Source organism: Acartia tonsa, chromosome 4 (assembly GCF_053477335.1).
Source record: "Acartia tonsa isolate MP-2025a chromosome 4, ASM5347733v1, whole genome shotgun sequence".
NCBI classification, from domain to species: Eukaryota; Metazoa; Arthropoda; class Copepoda; order Calanoida; family Acartiidae; genus Acartia; species Acartia tonsa.
In genome coordinates this window covers 56,398,140-56,420,872 of record NC_137263.1, presented here as the reverse complement: position 1 = coordinate 56,420,872, position 22,733 = coordinate 56,398,140, and the positions used below count along the sequence as shown (strand labels likewise).

The window sequence follows — 22,733 nt, the reverse complement described above, 5'->3', positions numbered from 1 at the left end:
ATAATCATTTACTGTATATTAAGGTAAGGATTTTGTAATAATTTGTAAATATAAAGTGATAAGTCTGTTCGTTATAACTTAATTATTCTTATTTTGCCTTTTGGTAATTTCAATTTTAAACGCACAGATTTTATACTGTGAATAATTCGGCAAGCTCCATACTTTGTTTTTAATTATGTTTATTTTTTATTTTTTTATATCGTTCCAAAATTACAAAGTATCGGGTGTGTTTTATCGATAAGTCTTACCTAAAAATATTGAATCCCTGTGTTCGAAAAGAATTTCCGTGCATTTTTTTACGTCGTTCAGAACGGCTCGGCTCCACATTAGGTTAAAGTGAGTTTTTACAGTAATAATATGATTTAACGGTCTATTTCCTTAAATTAAACTTAAAAACCATATGTTACCAAATATACACACATCCGCAGCCGTATTTCTAGATTCGGCTCCGCGTTTTTTTTGCGTTGAAACTCGGTTTTAAATGTACGCTCATATTAAACCTGATTATCAAGCTGTTTTTAAACAAATTTACTTACAATTTTGCTTAGACTCTTATATATTCGCATTCTGATAATTCAGTTCTGACATTAATGTCCGTATTTTTTTTACATTTTAACAACAAATTTTTATGTGACCTAATTATCCGATTGGTCTGATTTTTGGTTTACTGATGTTTGAATGTACAATAATATAAGCGAAGCGGCAAGTACGCATTTTTATTTTTTTCCATCACCCTTTAATTGAAATTCAAATTTATTTTTGGATATTTAGTATTTACTTTCATTTGATGTCCAACTTATTTACTCTAGAACCTCGAGCAAGAGACCATCCACGCATAAAGACACAAGACAAGTATGATTTGAGTAATGTTTTTGGCTTCGCTACTTATTGATTATTCATCCTTGTTAAATTAAATAACAATACTGCAAAAAAAAAAATATATCAATAAACAGTTTTTTGGGTTTTATTACAACATTTATTTTATAATGGTAATGATACAGATATTTAAAAAACACAAAATTATTTCATTAAATTATTTGTTTTACTTTACTTCTACTTTATTTCTTTCCAACATAATTAATATGATAAACATATTTACAAAAATTATTTCACTTTTCCAGTTCCTTGGTTGCTGTCTTCTTGGTAACTTTTACCTGCCTATCCCAAAATGCTTGGGACTTCTTGGGGACTAGCTTGTTCATCTTCAAGAACATGATGGCGTGGATGGTTTCTTTCTCTAGGTTATACCGCCTCGATGAGTAAACTAATTTGAGGTGTGAGAAAATTCTCTCACACCTCGCATTAGAAACAGGTAAGTTGTTGAAGTTGGTCATCAAACTGACAAGTCCAGGTGGATAACATATCTTCTCTGCAACATGTTCATACCTGGCAGTAAGCATCCTGTGGGTTGCGGTCATTGCTCCTTGTTTGTACAGTTTCTGGCGTTCTTCAACATCGAAATCCTTGGACTTAGATTTTTTGACTTTCGCAATTTCCTCCTTTATCTTAGCGACTTCACGTTGGTAACCGTATGTCAAGGCATGCAACTTGGATTCTTCTATGTTACTCCAATCCTTCAGCCCAGCTTTCAGGTGTTTCTTCATGACGTCCAGGGGATCCTTCTGTTTGTCACGTTGTTCTTTCTTTTTCTTCTTGGCTGCTGCTTGAGCCTGAATTTCTTTGAACTCTTGTTGTTTGTTCCAAAACATCTTTTGGATGGGTGTCATCATGCCTGTAATACATAAATATAATTAATAAAAATGATAATTGAATTATTTAACTAATGTTATTATTATTATCTATTTTAATTAATATTGTATATCTTTACCTGTGGGAGGTGCAGTTTCTGGAGATTCGTACTCGTCAGCTTCGGAATCCTCATTGTCGGCATCCGCATTAGCTCTACGCAGGTCGGCCTCTTCATCTGCCTTTTCTTCAGGACTTAGGTTGGCTCTCAGTGAGATTCGGTGTAGCCGTTCACCCAACAACCTACAATTTTTGGGTGCTTGTTGTAAAATTGTTTTTGCTTCATCCTGTGTCACCGTAAAGCTTTGTGTGCCACTCGCAATCATTTCCAAATGACTGCGTGACAGGGGGTGTAGGTAGAGACAGACTTGCCATCCTGCATTAGTACGGACAATCTTGTTAACTCTCAGGTGAAGGAACTTGAATACACGTCTAGCGAATAAGTTGCCAGGCATACTTGTCCGTAGGGTAAAGAACACCGTATCCAGCATGGTGAACATCTGGACGATTGTGGCCTCATGGGCTTGTGCAGGAATTGTCAGCATGGTATCCACACACTCCAACACTTCCAGGACTTCTCTGAGGGCAAGAACCTGGTCAGGTGTTGGCCACAGATTGTCAAACTTCTTGTTGACTAAAATAAAAATTAAAAATTAAAAATTAATTCTATTGATATATACAGTTCTAATTTTTAATTAAGGGAACGAGAGAAGAAATAATTTATTTAGTTTAAATTTTAATAAACTTCTATTTGTTACCTTTCTCTTTTGTTTAATTAAGGGACAGAGAGAAATTTAAATTGGTAATTTTGTTAGTTTTAAATTGTTGTTTAAATTATAATTAACTTTTTTGGGTTTACCTTTCTGATCCTGCACGGATTTTTTCACCTTCTGAAGTAGTGGTTTGTTGTCAAACAACTCTAAGAACCGCTTTATCATGTTCATTCTGGAGCTCCATCTCGTCTCCACGTATCTGGTAAGCATACGTTGTCCACTCTCTACCAAAATGCGACGCAGCTTCTTGTTATTCATAATTTTACTGACCAGCTTTGCCAGGTTAATTATGGTTCTGTTGTACCCCTTCCCTTTCTAAAAAAATATAATATTTGTTAATTTTCACGTTTTTGTATAATTTATTATTTAACTTTTTAAGTTACTGTATAAGTTATTTAGTTGGTTCTATTAATCATTTAATTAATTTACTTACAACTTTGGCAGCCTGCTTCAACGCCAACTCCACTTGGTGGTTGAGGCAAACACCTCCCACTATAAGTCCACATTTCTGCTCATCACATTTCATTGTTCTTTGGATGTTCTCTTCTATTAGTTTCCCGAAATTTGTGATTGCTGAAAAGAAATAATTTAATAAATTAATATAATTTAGTTAAATGCATTTCGTGAAACTACCCCTGTAAATCATTAAATGTAATTCATTGAATTTTTTGGGAATGAATTTAATTTAACTTTACTTACCCTCTCTTTGTTGTGGATCTTTGATGGCGATGGACCTGTAGAAAATCGCACTTGATATGCCGCCATCGCCGCCATCGCCTTGTCTTGTTCCTGCCAGGGTTTCTTCATCTCCATCCTGACCCTCACCTTCGGCTTCTACAACACCATCCTCAACCTCATCTAAATCTTCTATAAACAAATCCAACGGGATTTCATCTTCACTATCAGCCTCAGGTGTGTCTTCCTTATCACTATCATCATCACTGACTCCCTCATGGTTCATGAAACTTGTATACTCTGTGGGGGTTTTCCCGTGCTCTTCATTGAGTATCTTGACGGACTAAAGAATGAAAAATAAATTAATGATTTACTTTCTAATGGTATTGTTTTATAATATTAATTCTCGTATTCATTCAAATATTCATCTAAAAAAACTGGTTTTATCTTACAATTGTACATTTTACATCCGCGGAAAGCCATTTAAAATACGATGCGAGAAAAAACTATTAAATAGTTATGATTTTATAATTATAATTTATAATTTTTCATTACCTTTACACAGTTGGCAGCCGAGTCGGATGTGGAGCTGAGAAGTTGATAATGCTCAAGCCCAAACCTTTTCAACAGTTCTTCGAAATATTCGTAGATGCTGCGGCCGGAAGCATCGGGTTTAGGCATCTAAACATAAGTAATTAATCAAATTATCATTTAGGTATTTGTGGTCATTCTAAATTTCTAAGAATTAATTTTAAACTTATACCTGTTCACAGGCGAGCAACAATTCTTTGGGACCGTCTGCATCGGTATAGTTTGCAGTTACTGAAAAATTAGTAATTCTTTTATATTATTCATTCATAATAGTTTACTTTACTTTATTTAATTCAGGTTATGTAGCTGCTGCAGTTGTAATTGCATTAATAAATAATAATAGTTTATTTATTTTATTTAGGTTACCTGCAATGAAGTCGGTGTGGTGAACATTGCCGAAGTCGAAGGAAAGGTGCACACCTGCGGAAACAAAGATAATATTGATTATTTAAAATAATTAAATATTAACATTTTTTCCGCAGGTGTGCACCTTTCCTTCGATTTCGGCAATGTACACACCCGCGGAAGTGAAGATAATTTAAATTAATTATTTGTTATTTCTTTCAGATTTTGAAATTATTTAGTAATGTTTTAGTTTATAAATTATAATACTTAATAGTTAATAGTTATTAATACCTTTATTTTCTAAAATCTTCTTGAAGGATTCCATGTAATACTTGTGCTGCCCCTGCAGCCAGTTATGAAGCTGTTTGCTGGTGGGTGCATCCTGCTTCTTGCCTTTCTCAAGTAAACCGACCTGCTTGGCGACGATATGGTCAAAGGCATTGGCATCCGTATCCTTAAAGCGAATTTTTTAAAGTTAGTATGTTTTTCAACCTATTTTTAAAAAATACACTATTCTAACTGACATGAAGATATATTTCGATTTTAGCAATCATTTTCAATTAATTTTGTTTAAAAAAATATAGGTATGAGACATTAGATAACAGCAAATATGATCAAAAATATTAAACATACATTTACCTTAAAGCGAAGGAAACTTTCATTATTAACCAGTTTTCCTGTTATGTGGCGCAGCGCTTCTAGGGCAGTGACGTATATTTTGACTTCATGGATAACTTCAGCATCTGCCTGGGCCTGTTGAAACTTCCTCTGAAAGCTGGCCAGGTTCACTCCCTTCCTATACTCTCGGTAAACATCTCTGTGGTCAATGATCCAGTGACGGCTAAACCTCCTAAACAGGTAAGCAATTAATATTATTTTTTTTAGCAAAGCTACTCTATAATTCACCTTGTCTGTCAGTATATATTTTTAATCAATGTTTATGAATACTTAATACCAGTGTTCTGGAGCCGGGAGCAGCAACATTTTTTGTGGAGCCGGATCCGGAGCCGTATTTTTTGTTAAAAACGGCTCCGGCTCCGGACTAGGTAAAAATGATTTTTTAAAGTAATATTATAATTTGGCAACGGTCTATTTCCATATAATAAACTGAAAAACTATTGTTACTTAACAAATAGACACACATCCTTCTACTTTTATATAGCTTTAATCAAATAAAAGCAAAATATTTTATATTATTTATCTTATTTTATCAAATTCAATAATGGAAAAAAATTGATATATTAATTTTAAGGTAGGAGCCGGAGCTGGAGCCGGAGCCGGGAGCCGTATTTCCAAATACGGCTCCCCGGAGCCGGAGCCGCATCAAAATTATACGGCTCCGGCACGTTGCGTTAATACATCATGTTATTTTATGTCAACTTAATATTATTACCTAAGAAGGTTAGTTTCTTGCAGTATAAATCTCTCTAATGGTTTTCCCTCTTTGGGGTATTCTTTCACGTGGTATGTGCCATCCCAGGTATGGAAGTTACAGTATTTGCACCCCCGCCCCCACGGGGTCTTATTCTGACCCTTTCCAGGGTAGTTGGGGATCATGTAAGCATGATCTTCAAGCACTTTAACCAAGTAGACATAAACCTGAAGTAATTTTAATTTTATTAAACATTTTATTTAATAATCTCACACCTGTAACTCTTTTTTTAGTTGTGTTCCTTTCTTGACTTTTAGTTTTGCTTTCAAAAAGTGTCACTTTTGCCCCCCCCCCCTCTACATTTTATTATTATTTTTAGTATTTATGTTTGTACCTTATCACCATTACTATATGTTATCCTCTTCCCATCAAGGCGGTCATAGAGCGAGTGTGTGTCCCCTTGTACTGTACCCACGCAGTCTAGGTAATCAATAGAACAGTTAATTTAATATATTATAGGTAAAGTAAAACAAACTAGTATTCTAGAAATTTATGTATTTACGGTTGAGATTGTATGGTTATTAATTATAAATATAATATAATGTATTTTATTTAAGTACAGACAAATAGACATCCTGTCAATTAAATTTTTAATGTTACTACCTATGTTATTGATATTAATTATACTAATTTAAGCTTACCTCTGATGAACATATGTTCCGTACTGTCACTGTTCATCTTGGGTTTATTCTTGGATCCTTTTTGTCGGCCACCTCTCCCTTTTGGCTTTTCTCCAGCTGGGGATGACTGTGCTGAAGAAGGTGTGTCTCCAGCTGGTGTTGTAGGTGTGGCTGCGGCTTTAGGTTTGGCTGCGGCTTTAGGTGTGGCTGTTGTACTTGTACGGCCACCTCTCCCTTTTGGCTTTTCTCCAGCTGGGGATGACTGTGCTGAAGAAGGTGTGTCTCCAGCTGCGGCTTTAGGTGTGGCTGTTGTACTTGTAGGTGATGGAGACGGCGGCGGCGTTACGTTGAGTGGGCGCATTGGTGATGTATCTGGTGTTGTTTGTGAAGCTGGTTGTGGGCTTGCTGGTTTTGACCTTAAAATAATTAATTAATATTATTTTTCCCTTGCCCTCTGGACAAAATATAAAAATTATTTGGCTACTTGTTTTTTTTACCTCGATTGGGGAGAAGGTTTGGGGGGTGAAGTTGGATTTTCAGGTTCTGGGCTGTCAGGTTTTGACCTTAAAAAAATAGCCTATTATTTTAATTATTAATTAATATTATTTTTCCCTTGCCCTCTGGACAAAATATAAAAATTATTTGGCTACTTGTTTTTTTTACCTCGATTGGGGAGAAGGTTTGGGGGGTGAAGTTGGATTTTCAGGTTCTGGGCTGTCAGGTTTTGACCTTAAAAAAATAGCCTATTATTTTAATTATTAATTAATATTATTTTTCCCTTGCCCTCTGGACAAAATAAAAAAAAATTATTTGGCTACTTGTTTTTTTTACCTCGATTGTGGAGAAGACTCTGTTCTTCTTTTCTTGACCCTTGGAGGTGAACACAACTTTATTATTCGCTTCCGTTGTGGATCAGCTATTTTTGAAGTGACTGGAGTGCAACTGAAATTAAATAAATAAATAAATTTTCAATTTCTCTGGTTCTTTTTAGAACCCACCAAATTTACCAAATTTGGGATTATATTCTAAAAAAAAATGGCCTCTCTTGGTGTGTAGAGCACCGAGAGTTGCTGAACATGGAAGGAATGCGCCCCGGAGGATGGATGGAGGACCCAACCTAACCTGACCAAAAGTAAGTAAGGATATTTTTTTAACATTTACCTACCCTAAGATAAAAAGTTACTGTAAAAATACAATACTTTTCATAATCCCATTTATTATAATTTTATTAGGGGTATGCATTTGAGCTTAATAGTAAATAAAAAGTAAAAATACGACGAAACCCACTAATTTTATAAGGGGTAGTTTCACGAAATGCATTTGAGCTTAATAAATAAAAAGTTACTGTAAAAATCCCATTTCTATACTTTTTTTAGCATGGGTAGATGCACTTCGTGAAACTACCCCTTTTAGTTTTTTTATAACATTATTAAATATGAAATGAAAATATTATTATTACCTAATGTTATCACTGGGGGTTATTTTTTTTGTGGGGGTCCCCAACCCCTCCTTCTCCTCCAACATTACCGACCCTGGAGTGCAACTGAAAATTAAATAAATAAATAACATTTACCTACCCTAAGATAAAAAGTTACTACTTTTCATAATCCCATTTATTATAATTTTATTAGGGGTATGCATTTGAGCTTAATAGTAAATAAAAAGTAAAAATACGACGAAACCCACTAATTTTATAAGGGGTAGTTTCACGAAATGCATTTGAGCTTAATAAATAAACTTCGTGAAACTACCCCTTTTAGTTTTTTTATAACATTATTAAATATAAAATGAAAATATTATTATTACCTAATGTTATCACTGGGGGTTATTTTTTTGGGGGGGGACCCCAAACCCTCCTTTTCCTCCAACATATCAAGGTCAACCTCATCCAAAACATCGGGTATGCTTGCATCGGGGATCGTCTTACGTTCACGCAAACTACGAGTACGCGTAACTGAAGAGTCAGGCATAGCTTGGACAACCTCACTGTCATCATCGTCACCTATAACTTTATTAGAGTCAGGCTCAGCCATTCTCTAACGATGTTGTAACTGAACTAAAACTAAAAAAAAAGATTAATATTAATTATGACTTTATGACTTTAAGCCTAAGGTGGTGAGAATGGCCAGGTTACCGCTTACATTGGATGATTGGGGGAAGAAAAGGGTTAACAACTTAACAGTAACTCCACCCATAATTTTATTTTTTGGAATAGTAAGGGATAAAATAAACACACATAAAAGAAAGTGTGGGGGGGGGGGGTATAACTATAATCTGTGTTGGAAAATATTTATATGACATGTAAGACTAAGAATTCTCCTAATTTCCCCTTGAGGAGGGGGGAGGATTTGATGCTTAATCTGCAGAAGGGGTAATTTAACACTTAATTTACCCTCCGTAAAAGATTAAAGATTAAAAGATTAAAGATTATTTGAAACCTGCCCCACCCCCCTTTTTCAACACTTCTTATTTGAATATAATTATATGTAATCTTTTTTTCTCCACCCATCATAACGTAATGGTTAGGAGGAGGGGGGGGGGGGGAACCAACAAGATTTAATTTGGATTTAATACGATGAAATTTTAGTAAATAAATTAGCCGTTAGAGGCTGGATATTTCAAATTGTTTTTCAATTTATACTTAAGTTTCATCATTCATTGGTAAGAAAAGTTAAAAATTATATTTCAAGTTTTAGAAACCTATTTTTAAGAAAAGTTACATTTGAGATGAATAGAATTAAAAAAGTATTCGGTAATGTAGACAAACAAAATTGCTTCATAGTTACATATTGGAAGTTACATAACATTCAAGGATTACCATTGACATTGTCAGCTTTGAGGTCACTTTATGAAGGCTTTTTGGCCAATTATAGAATAGATTGATGATAATGATATGATGAATATCTGTATCATTTCATATCTTTTAAAAACAAAGTTTTATACCAACGTTTTCTTTTTGGTTTGCTCAACAATTTTGGGGAATTTTGGGACTTGGTTGCTTCATTAAGTTGAGTGTAAAAACGTTTCAACTATGAATTGTTATTTACAAAAGGGGTAATTTTGTGCATCATCATTGGGAGTGTACATCAATTTATCGGCCATTATAATATAAGGTTATAATTTATAAAGGTGTCATATATATAAACCTTTCTTAAAAGTTAAAAAAAAACTCTCTCCCGTCACCCAGCATTAGTGGAAAATTTTTATAAAGGAAAATTTAAATAAATAAAGGGGGGTTATAATAAAGGTGTCGTCATATATATATTATGGAAAATTTTTATAAAGGAAAATTTAAATAAATAAAGGGATTATTCTTTGTATTTTTTTTGGGGGGGGGGGGGGTTATATTCAAAATCAAGTTCAACCCTTTCTTTTCATATATTCTATGTATAATAAAGGTGTCGTCATATATATATTATGGAAAATTTTTATAAAGGAAAATTTAAATAAATAAAGGGATTATTCTTTGTATTTTTTTTTGGGGGGGGGGGGGTTATATTCAAAATCAAGTTCAACCCTTTCTTTTCATATAGCAACCCTCCTTAAAAGGGGAGGGGGGGGAGACTAGAGTAAAATAAACAGCCCATTGCCCTTCCCTTTATTTTGGGGGGGGGGGGACTATAAAGGTGTTAACTGTTACTTACATGTAAAACCCTTTTCCCCCACCCATATATGTTTGGATATTGACCTCTCGGATGCCACTTATTTTAAAGGGTATGTAAAGATAAAATTTTTTCATGCTATTAGACTATTAGTATTAACAAATTAAAAATCTTAACATTTTCTAAATAATAAATATCGAAGATTGATTTTACGGCATTAGGTTGGTTTATTCGAAGATTGATTTTACGGCATTAGGTTGGTTTATAAAGATAATTTACATTTTACAAATTTGTAATTTAAAGTTAAATAGTAGGTTGGCGACGAACGAGAGATGGGCCAGCCAACTTCAAGTTACTTGGATACTAAGGGGAGAAGAAACGGCGGCGCAACCGCCGAAAACTGCCGAGAAAAGGCAAAATAAATTTCAGCGGCTTATCGGAAGGTAATGAGGAAATTACATTTTTGCATACAACCCCTTTATTTTAATGGCTTTCTCTACCTTTTGACCGCCTTTCTCTTTGTTTTAATGCGTAATTAGTTTTTATATACGCATAAAATAAACTTATAAACTTAATTATTTTTTAATATTTGATTTTGCAGTGTTTTTATACGTATATTGTGAACGTTTTGATGAAATTGAATTGAAATTGAAATTAATTATATCTGCATTTGCATTATGAAAAATAAAATACTAATTATTAAATTATTATTTCAGTATAAATATCCGAACGATCAACGAATAATGAAATCTAGAGTACCCAGCAGCACGAAACGAAGGAGCCAGCGAATACTTGAACGACGTCAAGGTATAATATATATTGAATTCTATTTATTTTTAGTTATTTATTTATTATGATGTAGTTACGTACGATTTAGAAAGCGAAGCAACTCTATAATCATTACCAGAATGTCCGTAAATCCATAACCATAACCATAAACAATTATAAACATGACATTATACAAGTGTTAATGTCCGTTTGTCCTACCTTTTCAGAGCTTCGCTTTTATGGATGTTGTCATCCTTGTTTTTATAGTTATAACTTATTCCACAAAGTGTAATATAATGAATAAATAATCCTTATACTAAAGGATCTCGCTAACCGATGAACCGATCGGGTTCTCCTTTTTACCTTTTTAAAAGCGAAGCTTTTCTATAATTATGGTCGGTCCGTCCGATTTAGAAAGCGTAGCAACTCTATAATCATTACCAGAATGTCCGTACGTCCATTTTAAACATGTTGATTTTTCGTCCGAGATAGTTAGCTTTTATTCGTTAATTTAGGCATGTTAGAATTGTCCTATCGATTTCAAACTTTGCATGATGTAGTTACGTACGATTTAGAAAGCGAAGCAACTCTATAAGCATTACCAGAATGTCCGTACGTCCCTTTTAAACATGTTGATTTTTCTACTTTTATAACAACAAAATTTTATGTGATCTAATTATCCGTTTGATCTGGTTTTTGGTATATTGATTCCTTGGACAACAAAGAATAATATTATAAGCGAAGCAACTCTATAATTAAGTCCTAGAAATGTAAGTATGACCATAAACATTATCCTGTATGAAGCAGTTTTCCAACAAATTTACTTAAAATTTTGCTTCGACTCTATACATTTATAATTTATTAAGGTGTCGCTGTTCCTCTTCCTGTTCCTGTTGAGGCCCCCCTCCGAGATGATCCGGTTGTGGCTGCTATTGCACCCCAGCCTGATGACCAGCGTCGAGTTCGACGACAACGACGCCGTAATGCTGCAAGACAATTAGGTAGGTATTATATATAATACGTTTGTCCAGTAACCTTACTCTAAAATAATAAATTCACCTTTTGGAATTAATTTAATTAATTAATTGCGTTGAGATATTTTATGGTTTGGAAAAAATAACCATTTATTTTAAATTAATAGTAAATATCATACAGAATTGCTTACATGATTATTATAAAACAAGGATGAAAACATCCATAAAAGAGAAGCTCCAAAAAATGCGTCAAAAAATCTAAGCTGGATCTTTAATTAAAATGTATTTTTTTTGGCTTTTATGGAACTAATTGTAATCTACAGAAGGGAAAATCACTGGGGATGTACATCGATCTATCGACCACCCTCCTGAGAGATTTTAATTTTAATTTTGATTTAATTTATTAAGGTCAACAGGTTATCCAACAGATGGGGAACATGGGGAACAACAATAATGTCAATGTTCCCCATCAACCACCACAACCGGACCATCCTCAAGAGCCGGACCACCCTCAACAGCAGGACGACCCTCCAGAGCCCCTTCCCGACAACAATCCACCTCCCCCACCCCCGCCACAGCAAGAACGTCAACCTCAACGTGTGCAACCTATTTTCAATTTGACAATAGGTGCGCACGCCACAGTAAATATCAACAATAATCAATTTCAATTCTATTGATTATTGTTGATATTTACTGTTAATTTATTGTTATTTTGTGTTGTTATCCCCCCCCCCCCCCCCCCCGACTAAATGACTGGATTAGGTTAGGCTAGGTTAGGTTATATGGCTAGGGGGCCGAGCGCCCGCGGTTATTTTTATTGGTGGGGGGGGGGGGGGGGGATAAAAATTGTAAAAATCTATTTTGTATTTTGTATATACTATTTTTGATATATTTACTTTATTTACTAGAATTCCAATTATCCCCCCCCCCCCCCCCCCGACTAAATGACTGGATTAGGTTAGGCTAGGTTAGGTTATATGGCTAGGGGGCCGAGCGCCCGCGGTTATTTTTATTGGTGGGGGGGATATTTTCAAATTTTGTATATACTATTTTTGATATATTTATAATACTTTATTTACTAAATTTGCAGATTTTTTAAAGGGGTAGTTTCACGAAATGCATTTAAACTTAATTTAGTGAACCGCATATTTTATCCTGGTTAAATGGTTAAACTACATTTATATGGCATATATTTGAAAAAATTTCAATTTTCTACCACATAGTTTTTAAAATGTCAAGACTTGAAAATCGTCTTTTTAAATTGCATATATCACAAAAAAGACAATTTTAAGGTCTTGATATTTTAAAAACTACGTGGTAGAAAATTGAATTCATTTCAAATATATGCCATATAAATGTAGTTTACCCATTTAACCAGGATAAAATATGCGGTTCACTAAATTAAGTTCAAATGCATTTCGTGAAACTACCCCTTTTCTTTAGTTTTAATATTTTCATTTAATTTTTTTTTCAATTTCATTGTTTCATTTTTTAGTAGCAAATCTACTTTATATTTCTAAATGTAAATATGTCTGTCTGTCTGTCTGTTTTTTTTTCGTTTTTCAATTTCATTGTTTCATTTTCATTTTGTATTTCATAAATTCATTCATTTCATTTCATATTCATATTCGTGATAAAAATAAATGTGATAAGAAACTCGAAATAATACACTTTTTTATTCATTCTTATGGTCAGTCCGTCCGATTTAGAAAGCGTAGCAACTCTATAATCATTACCAGAATGTCCGTACGTCCATTTTAAACATGTTGATTTTTCGTCCGAGATAGTTAGCTTTTATTCGTTAACGATGCAAGAAATAGCTATCTATTGATAATTTTAAATACGTGGAACGCTTACCTAACCTACCTAAGTTTTATCAAATAACTATATCAAACGTCTCTCTTCCTTCCTTGGATACAAACGGCTGCGCCCCTAGCATTTAGAGGCTCTATATTCGAACCTACCTACCTACCTACCTAAGTATATCAAATAACTATATCAAACGTCTCTCGAGTCTCGAGTCTCGATGCTATTGATAATTTTAAATACGTGGAACGCTTACCTAACCTACCTAAGTTTTATCAAATAACTATATCAAACGTCTCTCTTCCTTCCTTGGATACAAACGGCTGCGCCCCTAGCATTTAGAGGCTCTATATTCGAACCTACCTACCTACCTACCTAAGTATATCAAATAACTATATCAAACGTCTCTCGAGTCTCTTCCTTGGATACAAACGGCTGCGCCCCTAGCATTTAGAGGCTCTATATTCGAAGGGATATGAAAGGGCAGAAAAATAGCCTAAAACCATCTAAGGACCTATACGAAGCTGTACTGTAAAGGAGAACCATATAGGTTCAGTGGTTAGCGAGATCCTTAGCTACAGACAAACAGAGCTTACTTCTTTATAAGTTTACTAGCGGCTACGCCCCTAGAGGCCTCTAGTGGCACTTTAAATGTTTTTGTTTGTTAAAGTTAATACTATAGCTATTGATAATTTTAAATTTATGTCTTCAATTCAAAGTTAAAATAAGTACACAAATAAAACCATCTAAGGACCTATACGAAGCTGTACTGTAAAGGAGAACCATATAGGTTCAGTGGTTAGCGAGATCCTTAGCTACAGACAAACAGAGCTTACTTCTTTATAAGTTTACTAGCGGCTACGCCCCTAGAGGCCTCTAGTGGCACTTTAAATGTTTTTGTTTGTTAAAGTTAATACTATAGCTATTGATAATTTTAAATTTATGTCTTCAATTCAAAGTTAAAATAAGTACACAAATAAAACCATCTAAGGACCTATACGAAGCTGTACTGTAAAGGAGAACCATATAGGTTCAGTGGTTAGCGAGATCCTTAGCTACAGACAAACAGAGCTTACTTCTTTATAAGTTTACTAGCGGCTACGCCCCTAGAGGCCTCTAGTGGCACTTTAAATGTTTTTGTTTGTTAAAGTTAATACTATAGCTATTGATAATTTTAAATTTATGTCTTCAATTCAAAGTTAAAATAAGTACACAAATAAAACCATCTAAGGACCTATACGAAGCTGTACTGTAAAGGAGAACCATATAGGTTCAGTGGTTAGCGAGATCCTTAGCTACAGACAAACAGAGCTTACTTCTTCAATTATAATTCAAATTATAGAGCAGCATCGCAATTACAAATTAAATTAAATAAAAATAAGAAAATTATTTTTCATAGTTTTATTATTATAGCATATATATGTCAAGTTATGTTATTTATGTGGAATCTAACTAAATATTCACAGGAATGCGATCTCATTCTCAACTCAATCGATAATGATCACTGACTCATCAGAGTCATCACCTTCACCTTCGCTCGCGCCACCTTCGTGTTCCAGAACTTCCAGGATGGCGTCAATATCTCCATCATCGGAAGATGGATTTACATCGCCGGAGATATCGGGATATTCGTCTTCATCTGATAGATCTACTGTGCCATCTAATCCTATCGCACGGTCATAGACAGCTAACGCCTGGATAACGTCGTCACGGTAACCGTTGCATTTTGCTTCCATTTGCTGCAGAACAAGTTGGTTTTGTTCGCGTGTACGCTGAGAAGATGGAAGGGCTTGGTGAAGGAATTGGTATATACCAATTCCTTCACTAAATAGTCTGATCGCCTGCATATTCCGAACACTCTGAAACCCCGACCTGTAAAGCAGGTTAGATATATCTTTAAAAGATCTGTGAAGGACCTGATAATGGGCGTACCATCCAGGCATCAGGTCGGGGTATAAACTTGGTTCTGGATCTGTACAGGTAAGTGTACGGGGGAAGTAAGGAACCAAGTCATCCATCGCTACCGGCTTGCGCCTGCGCCCAACTGTGACTCTCTGTCCTTGTTCCGCCATAATAACGATAGCAAAAATAAAACAAATGTTCAAATGTTGTCACTTCAAAGGTCTGTAAGCAAATGAAATTTCAAGGAATCATTAATTACCCCCTACAAATTTTTCTTTGTTGTTGGTTTCCAAGAAATTATTAAGATTTATAATATTCTAGATATCTTCAATGGGATCGGATGTGTGAAATATTTTTAACAAGGATGACAATATCCATTAAAGCAAAACATTAACATAAATGCATTAGTATAATCAAAATTATAAGTAAGTATTCTGTCTATAAGTATAAATTATATAAATACTAACATACTGACGTCTATAACCAACACTAATTATAGAAAAGCTTCGCTAATTCCTAGTATTTTGAATTTTCCATATGTTTTGTTTTGTTTTGTTTCTTGGGGGGGGGGGGGGAACATTAACATAAATGCATAAGTATAATTATAAAGTAAGTATTCTGTCTATAAATTATATAAAATAGTAATACTAACTGACGTTTATAACCAACACAAATTATAGAAAAGCTTCGCTAATTCCTATTTTCCATATGTTTTGAATTGTCCATTTTCACCGCTCATTATGAATATGGGCGGAGTGGTAATGCGCGCCCCCCCCCCCCCCCCCATGTAACCCCCTAAAATTGGGGTTGGTGTTGTATGTAATAAATATTAGGAGGTAATAGGATATCTGTTTAGCTCCCCCCCCCCCCCAAAAAAAAGGGGGAAAAACATAAATATTAGGAGGGGATAGGACAGTTGACAATAATAAATAATAATCAAAAATCAAAATGCTGAACTGATAAGAAATAATTAATAAACAATTTTAAGTTTAGGCAAATTTAGGATTATGTAATTGTAAATTCAATTGTTTAAGTTTTAACGTTTTTCTATTAGCTTAATGCTTCAAAAGACAACCATACATTGTTCCAAATGGTCTATTTATTATTCATAATTTTAGAGCTTCGCTACTTATGTAGGTTTTATAATTATTAGGTAGACATGTAAGAATTATGCTAATTTCCCCTTTGAGGAGGGGGGGAGGATTTGATGCTTAATCTTTCATGTCACACGGTCCACGGATAAAAAACAAATATATAATATCGTAACCAACCTGGTAATGGTATGGTAATAATTGGGGTGGGGGGGGGGGAGAAACAAGATTAAATTTGGATTTAATACGATGAAATTATAGTAAATAAATTAGCCGTTAGAGGGTAAATATTTCAAATTGTTCTTAAATTTATACTTTCATCATTCATTGGTGAGAAAAGTTAAAAATTATATTTCAAGTTTTAGAAACCTATTTTTAAGAAAAGTTACATTTAAGACGAATTGATTTCACAAAGTATTCGGTAATGTAGAAAACAAACAAAATTGCTTCAAAGTTACATATTGAAAGTTGGAATATAGATAACTTCTCTATATGCTTTATAACACTTTATGAAGGCTTTTTGGCCAATTATATTATAGATTGATGATAATATCTGTGATAATATCATTTCATATGTTTTAAGTTTTAAAAACATTCTTTCGCAAGGAAGGGAAATTTAAATTTTTTTAAAAAGGGTCAACTAAATAACATGACACGGATATGAAGCAAAATTGTAAGTGAATTAGTTGGAAGACTCTAATTGCAATAAAACCTACTCTTTTTGAATAAAACAAATATACAAAGTTTTTACTTTTTAATTCGTTCGTTCTTTAAGACAGATAGCTATTTCTTTCATAGTTAAACGGCTCCTCGGGGCTAAAAAAACTGGTTTTAATAATCAAACGATTGTACATTTCTGTTCTGTCTATATATCATAGTTATCATTGAAAACCAAAGAATAAAATAATAGGATGTCTGTTAATCTCCACGGATAAAAAACTTTCCTAGGAGTTTTATGAAGGCTTTTTGATCAATTATACAAACTACAAAGATATGATGATAGTAACCAAATTTAGATAATCACTTTAATAATTTTAGTTCTTTCTTTTTGTCTGTCTATCTTTTATTAAATACAAATCGTAAAATTCGGAATAACTATATACGGTTTTTTTGGACTTCAGTTGAAAGAAATCGTTTTTACTTTCCGGTCATACGCTTATAATACGATGTGATAATTTGATAAATATCTATTTTTTGAATTAAATTTATCGCCTGGACAGACATACTTACAAAGCTATGTTCATATATATTTAAGATTTGAGATTAGTTTGTTTCCCTTCAGTATTTTATTTTTTTTGGAGCGAAGCTATTTCATAATTAAGTTTTTTAAAATTTTTATAGACATTTTTCCGTGCATTTTAAATTTGTTTCAATTTTCCCATAATTACTAAAATAAAAGAATAATGTCAGTTTGATAATAAAAGTACTCGTTTTTATGGTAAATAAAATTAACATATCTTCGCGCCTTAATCGCTGTACAATATTTATTTTTTGGGGGGGGGGCGGGGAGGAAAAATTTATGTCACCTGATTAAGGAAGGGAAACTGGAAGGGTCAACTTAACTGAACTCACATGAGAAATATGAGATCTTCAAGTTCATACAGAACAATAATTTTCTATAATTAGGGTCAGTTTGTCCGTCGACTATTTGTCGACTATTCTGAACTATTTAAGTGTTTGTGTTATTATCCGTTTGTTATACAGTTTCAGAAATCGTTTTAATCTTACAGAACAATAGCTTTTTTATAATTAGGGCTGGTCAATCTCCGTAAGAAAGCGGATAGCTTTTTTCATTTCTGGTAATGTAGGCATTTGCTTCCTGTATCCGTTTGTCATAAAGTTTCAGTACTAGTTTTTATGGATGTTTTAATCCTTGTTAATATTCCCCAATATACAAGGTATATTGATAAAAGCGTTTTTTTTTTGGGGGGGGGGGGAACATTTATGACCGCATAAAGCTAAGGGTCAACTCATGATACAGGAAATATGAGACCTTAGAGAACAAGGACAAATCGTTACAATTTACAAAACTAACTCCAATCCAAATAAAATAAAAATATTTATTTTCATTTTATTTAAGTCAACATAGTTTATTTATTTATTTAGATTATTTATTTCATTAAAGTAAAAAAAGTTATGATTATTGTTTTGTTAGTATGTTAGGTTAAATAATAAATTAGTACATATTACTTGAGTTAGAATGATTAATACATTATTTAATGGTTATTGGTGGTTTATTTTTTAACTTTTCTTTCACTTTATGATATTAGCAAGTTTGATATATGGTTGAGTTGAAATGTAGAAGACAGTAAGCAGGGTGGAGGGTTGGATAATGTAGGGTGTTGGATCTTTGGAAGGTGGATTATTATAGAGTAGATACGCTGAAAGCCTGAAACAAAAAATCTTAAGTCTTAACAGCTATGTGAGGGAGAGGGGGGGGGGGGGGTGGTAATTTATCTATCCTTTACAACCCTCTCACATACTCACACGACAATACAAATACACATAATAAATACTAGGATATGACAATGAAAGAAAAATCGAGATTTTTGGAATAAAGAAAGGGGAGAATAAATTATTTAAAAGTCTTATCTATTATACAAATTTTATATCTAAGTTTTCATATTTATTGAATTGTTTACAAGTAAAACTGATATGGTTCTGATATCGCAAAAACCAATCAACCAATATTATTTTTTTATAATTCATTCTAAAAAAATAAAAAAAACTCATCAATATTTAATTTTTAAAGTTTTCATATTTATTGAATTGTTTAAAAGTAAAACTGATATGGTTCTGAGTTCTGATATCGCAAAAACCAATCAACCAATATTATTTTTTTTATAATTCATTCTATAAAAATAAAAAACTCATCAATATTTAATTTTTTAAAAAAATTGTATAAAAAGTAAAAAAAACACTGAGAAAATATTAGGTGTAGAGGTTTCGTGTTTTTTCTAGACAGCCATATTGGCTATTTTTCCAAATTTTGACGAAACGAAAAAATTTATTGGAAAATATCAGTAAATATTAACTTTCAGGATCGTATAAATTTAGAAAAGATTTTAATATTTAGGTTTCCTGTCCAAATTCAACCCTTTCCCTAATTGTTATAAACGTCTTTGGACAGTTAGAAACTAGGGGGAATATTAAAGAAATATTGACCCGACAGTTTCAAATTTCCATCGTCTAAGATCTATTGAATAGATTTCTAGTAGACATATGTCTGATTATACAAGTAATTCAATCAGAAGCATATTTCTTGCATAAATCAATTCCATTATAAAAGAAACAATTTTTTTGTATTTCCATTGGTCTTATTCATTAGACTAGCCGAACTTCCGAAGGGGGGAAAAGGGTCAGAAAAATAGCCTAATAACATCTCTGCGCTAAAATCTAAAAATAAAAAGCCTAAAACTATCCCGGGGCCTATAAGATTCTTCTATAAAAAGGAAAACTCAATCAGTTGAACAGTTATTGACATCTTAAGAAAAAACTTACTACTTAATATGAAAGAATTACCTACCTATAAAGAGTAAAAGCTCTACACAAAAGCTCCGCATCCCCTCCGCCCAATCTTCCCTCGGATCCACTGCGCCTGGGAACCTAAACATACATACGGACATACAGACATTAATTGTCTTAATTTAGAATTGCTACGCTTAAGACTGAATTTTTATTATTTTTAAATCTATTAGGTATGTAAATATACAAGATGAACAATGAACATTTTCTATTAGCCGTTTTTAGCAGTTTAAATCACTGAGACAAAATGTATTATTTTCTGTATGTAAGCCGTAAGGGTAAGTGAAATTATGTTTTTGATGTCATCAAAGAAAATACATTTACCGCATCATATTAAGAACAGCCTAATTCCTTCCGCAGGTATTAAACTGAAAAACTACAAGATTAAAAGTTAAAACCAGTTTTATCAATTTCCATTTTACTATTCGTAGAAATTGACTATAATACGAAACATGATTTTTCATTATAGTTGAGACATGGATCTAATCTAATCCTGCGGATATTAAGCGGTTTCAAAGCCATAATGGAAAATATCTTTGAATTATAAGCTTTGACATGACATAGGCCATAATTATTGAAAAATTAGGAATACCTCTATAGCAGTAATCCCATCCTCTCCATAGACGCAGATCCTCTCTCCTCTGCTACTTACTACAAGGCCTTGAAAGAGATTTACTGAATTAGAAAGTTGAGCAAACTGAACAATAATTTCCCATAACCAATTTTTTTCAATCTAATATAAAAATCCCATATTTAATGTTTATACCTAAATAAAAAGAGTTCATTTTGGTGGTCGGAGTTTTGAAATCAGAAATATTGACCAATTGAATTTAAAAGTCAAGGATAGGCTGATTTGTTGGCAGCAAGTGTATATTCGTGTTGCTGCGCTACTTATGAACATAATTATCCTTATTAATACCCAGGGATCTAAAGGGATAAGACAAATGATAAACTGATGTAAATCCCCAATGATGATATACAAAAATACCTCTTCTGCATATTATAAACAATTGCTGAAACGTTAGGACACTAAACTTAATGAACTAACTAAACAAAATTTATTAAAAGTCCCCAAAGTTGTTATGCTATCAAATAAAAAAACATTATTATAAAACTTTGGGAACTAGCGTTATAAACCCTCTAATATTTCCTCCCTACATGCTAATACCTGTAACCGTGTGCTGTGGACAGTTTGTAAGGTTCGGAATATGTACTTTGTCCTCTCCAAGGATCAACAGTATCATATTATGATGTAACTGCGCTACTTGTGGATATAATTATCCTAGTTAATACCTGTAACAGTGTGCTGTGGACAGTTTGTAAGGTTCAGAATATGTACTTTGTCCTCTCCAAGGATCAACAGTATCATATTATGATGTAGCTGCGCTACTTATATACATAATTATCCTAGTTAATACCTGTAACCGTGTGCTGTGGACAGTTTGTAAGGTTCAGAATCTGCACTTTGTCCTCTCCTCGGGAGGATAGGTTTACAGCCAAGACATTCTGCTCACTAGGTAAATATAAAGATTTTTAAAAATTAAGGACAAAATCGTTAGATACATTACTTTGATTTTTTATTTTCTTAGTTAATACCTAACTAAAGAAAATATAATCTTGAGAATTAATTTAAGGACCTTAATAAAAAAATTTGTATTTCAATAAAATCAACATTTCGAACTAAATGGTTGCTTCTGGTAACTTAATACATCATAACCATCCACCCTAGAACAATGAATATAAAATATACGCGGATATATTGACAGGGGAAAAATTGTCGTCAATTTGGGTTACTACAATGGTGCTCATTCATTGGTCAGTTCGTTCATCCAGTAGGAGGGGAGTAGATAACTTGGGAGTGTGGTTTTTAAAGCCAGCTACGAGCATCACTTTATCTGTTAACAGAGTCATGAAAATCTGGTGCAACATCCAAGAAGTAATATAATATCGATCCAAATTGGAGGAAACTTTCTCTTACCTTTCATTCCAAATAAATAGATGATCTTCAGCACTGGCAATTAGCTGACAATATTTTCCATCTCTTTCAACTAAAATAGATAGGATAGATAAAGAATAGATAGATGATCTCATGCACTAACTATTAGCTGACAACATTTACCATCTCTATCAACTAAAATAGATACTAGATAGGATAGATAAAGAATAGATAGATAAATAGATGATCTTTGGCACTTGCAATTAGCTGACAATATTTTCCATCTCTTTCAACTAAAATAGATAGGATAGATAAAGAATAGATAGATAAATAGATGATCTCCTGCACTGGCTACTAGCTGGCAATATTTTCCATCTCTATCAACTAAAGAATATCAAATAAATTAATGCTTTCCCAAAACTTCATAACTTTGATTGGCAATGGAAAAACCTTAATTAGGAAAAAAAATCAATACGATATCTTATACGGACTTTAACTGAACTATCCCCCCAAAGATAATTTATTTTGGGTGATATGAAAAAATTTGGGCGTTAATTACGGTCATTTTTAGGGGATAAATCAATAATGATAAACAAAATTACTCCTGCTGATTAAATAATAAAATAATTGGTCGAAACTTTTAAATATTGCTTGTTAATTAACCAAACAATAAAAATTTGATACAAGTACCCAAAGTTTCTCATTAAATAAGATTATAAAATTTTGGGTACTTATTATCAGTGAAATGTCCCTCTCTGTAATTTAAGGAGTGATATGGGTATTGTATAATATACCTGGAGCTCCCAGGAGTTGAGCAACTCTGTGGCTAACAGCCTCTGGTAATACTAACTGTTCTCTCATCTTTAATATTAATTTAATTCATTATTCTGAGATCTGAAAAAATTTCTACTTATGTAACTATTTCTATTCAAAGACTAATTTAGAAG

The 22,733-nt window shown here is 33.1% G+C and overlaps 4 protein-coding genes across 7 annotated transcripts in view; 1 reads left to right on the top strand and 3 right to left on the bottom strand.

Annotated features, from left to right (window-relative positions):
- The window catches only part of mbo (Nuclear pore complex protein Nup88), a 136,098-nt gene that overhangs the window by 16,314 nt on the left and 97,051 nt on the right, over positions 1-22,733 (bottom strand). For 3 of the 4 annotated variants that reach the window (XM_080159139.1, XM_080159141.1, XM_080159138.1), the window contains exons 2-6: positions 22,581-22,682; positions 21,829-21,898; positions 21,269-21,363; positions 20,443-20,510; positions 19,852-19,931 (exon numbers count right to left, since the gene is read on the bottom strand). In XM_080159139.1, coding sequence (XP_080015265.1) covers positions 19,852-19,931; positions 20,443-20,510; positions 21,269-21,363; positions 21,829-21,898; positions 22,581-22,647 — 380 coding nt within the window. In that variant the 5' untranslated portion in view covers positions 22,648-22,682. Of the gene's footprint in view, positions 1-19,851; positions 19,932-20,442; positions 20,511-21,018; positions 21,110-21,268; positions 21,364-21,828; positions 21,899-22,580; positions 22,683-22,733 lie in introns of those variants that run through there. The other variant, XM_080159142.1, reaches the window with a different exon arrangement.
- LOC145317847 (uncharacterized) lies at positions 954-6,743 on the bottom strand. Its single transcript, XM_080159120.1, has 14 exons — positions 6,680-6,743; positions 6,204-6,598; positions 5,897-5,982; positions 5,524-5,729; positions 4,770-4,980; positions 4,422-4,584; positions 4,152-4,205; positions 3,958-4,016; positions 3,750-3,875; positions 3,219-3,537; positions 2,953-3,092; positions 2,606-2,834; positions 1,829-2,380; positions 954-1,732 (listed from the first exon to the last, which is right to left on the bottom strand). The coding sequence occupies exons 2-14, from the start codon at positions 6,541-6,543 to the stop codon at positions 1,110-1,112; spliced, it is 3,108 nt and encodes a 1,035-aa protein (XP_080015246.1). The 5' UTR covers positions 6,544-6,598; positions 6,680-6,743; the 3' UTR covers positions 954-1,109.
- Positions 6,554-9,505, bottom strand: LOC145317848 (uncharacterized). Its single transcript, XM_080159121.1, has 3 exons — positions 7,989-9,505; positions 7,642-7,725; positions 6,554-7,124 (listed from the first exon to the last, which is right to left on the bottom strand). Exons 1-3 carry the CDS (start codon positions 8,213-8,215, stop codon positions 7,010-7,012), a joined length of 426 nt encoding a protein of 141 aa, XP_080015247.1. The 5' UTR covers positions 8,216-9,505; the 3' UTR covers positions 6,554-7,009.
- LOC145318387 (uncharacterized) lies at positions 9,716-12,248 on the top strand. Its single transcript, XM_080159681.1, has 4 exons — positions 9,716-10,227; positions 10,501-10,591; positions 11,419-11,553; positions 11,935-12,248. Exons 2-4 carry the CDS (start codon positions 10,528-10,530, stop codon positions 12,201-12,203), a joined length of 468 nt encoding a protein of 155 aa, XP_080015807.1. The 5' UTR covers positions 9,716-10,227; positions 10,501-10,527; the 3' UTR covers positions 12,204-12,248.

Bases quoted from the DNA above. Each gene is read 5' to 3' on its own strand.
- LOC145317847 (XM_080159120.1), bottom strand. From the start codon at position 6,543: ATGCGCCCACTCAACGTAACGCCGCCGCCGTCTCCATCACCTACAAGT. The intron at 4,017-4,151 runs GTAACCTAAATA...CTAATTTTTCAG, and splicing joins CCACACCGACTTCATTGCAG to TAACTGCAAACTATACCGAT. The intron at 1,733-1,828 runs GTAAAGATATAC...TATGTATTACAG, and splicing joins AGAAACTGCACCTCCCACAG to GCATGATGACACCCATCCAA.
- LOC145318387 (XM_080159681.1), top strand. From the start codon at position 10,528: ATGAAATCTAGAGTACCCAGCAGCACGAAACGAAGGAGCCAGCGAATA. The intron at 10,592-11,418 runs GTATAATATATA...TAATTTATTAAG, and splicing joins AATACTTGAACGACGTCAAG to GTGTCGCTGTTCCTCTTCCT. The intron at 11,554-11,934 runs GTAGGTATTATA...TAATTTATTAAG, and splicing joins TAATGCTGCAAGACAATTAG to GTCAACAGGTTATCCAACAG.
- LOC145317848 (XM_080159121.1), bottom strand. From the start codon at position 8,215: ATGGCTGAGCCTGACTCTAATAAAGTTATAGGTGACGATGATGACAGT. The intron at 7,726-7,988 runs GTAATAATAATA...TTTAATTTTCAG, and splicing joins ACCCCCAGTGATAACATTAG to TTGCACTCCAGGGTCGGTAA. The intron at 7,125-7,641 runs GTAATAATAATA...ATTTAATTTCAG, and splicing joins ACCCCCAGTGATAACATTAG to TTGCACTCCAGTCACTTCAA.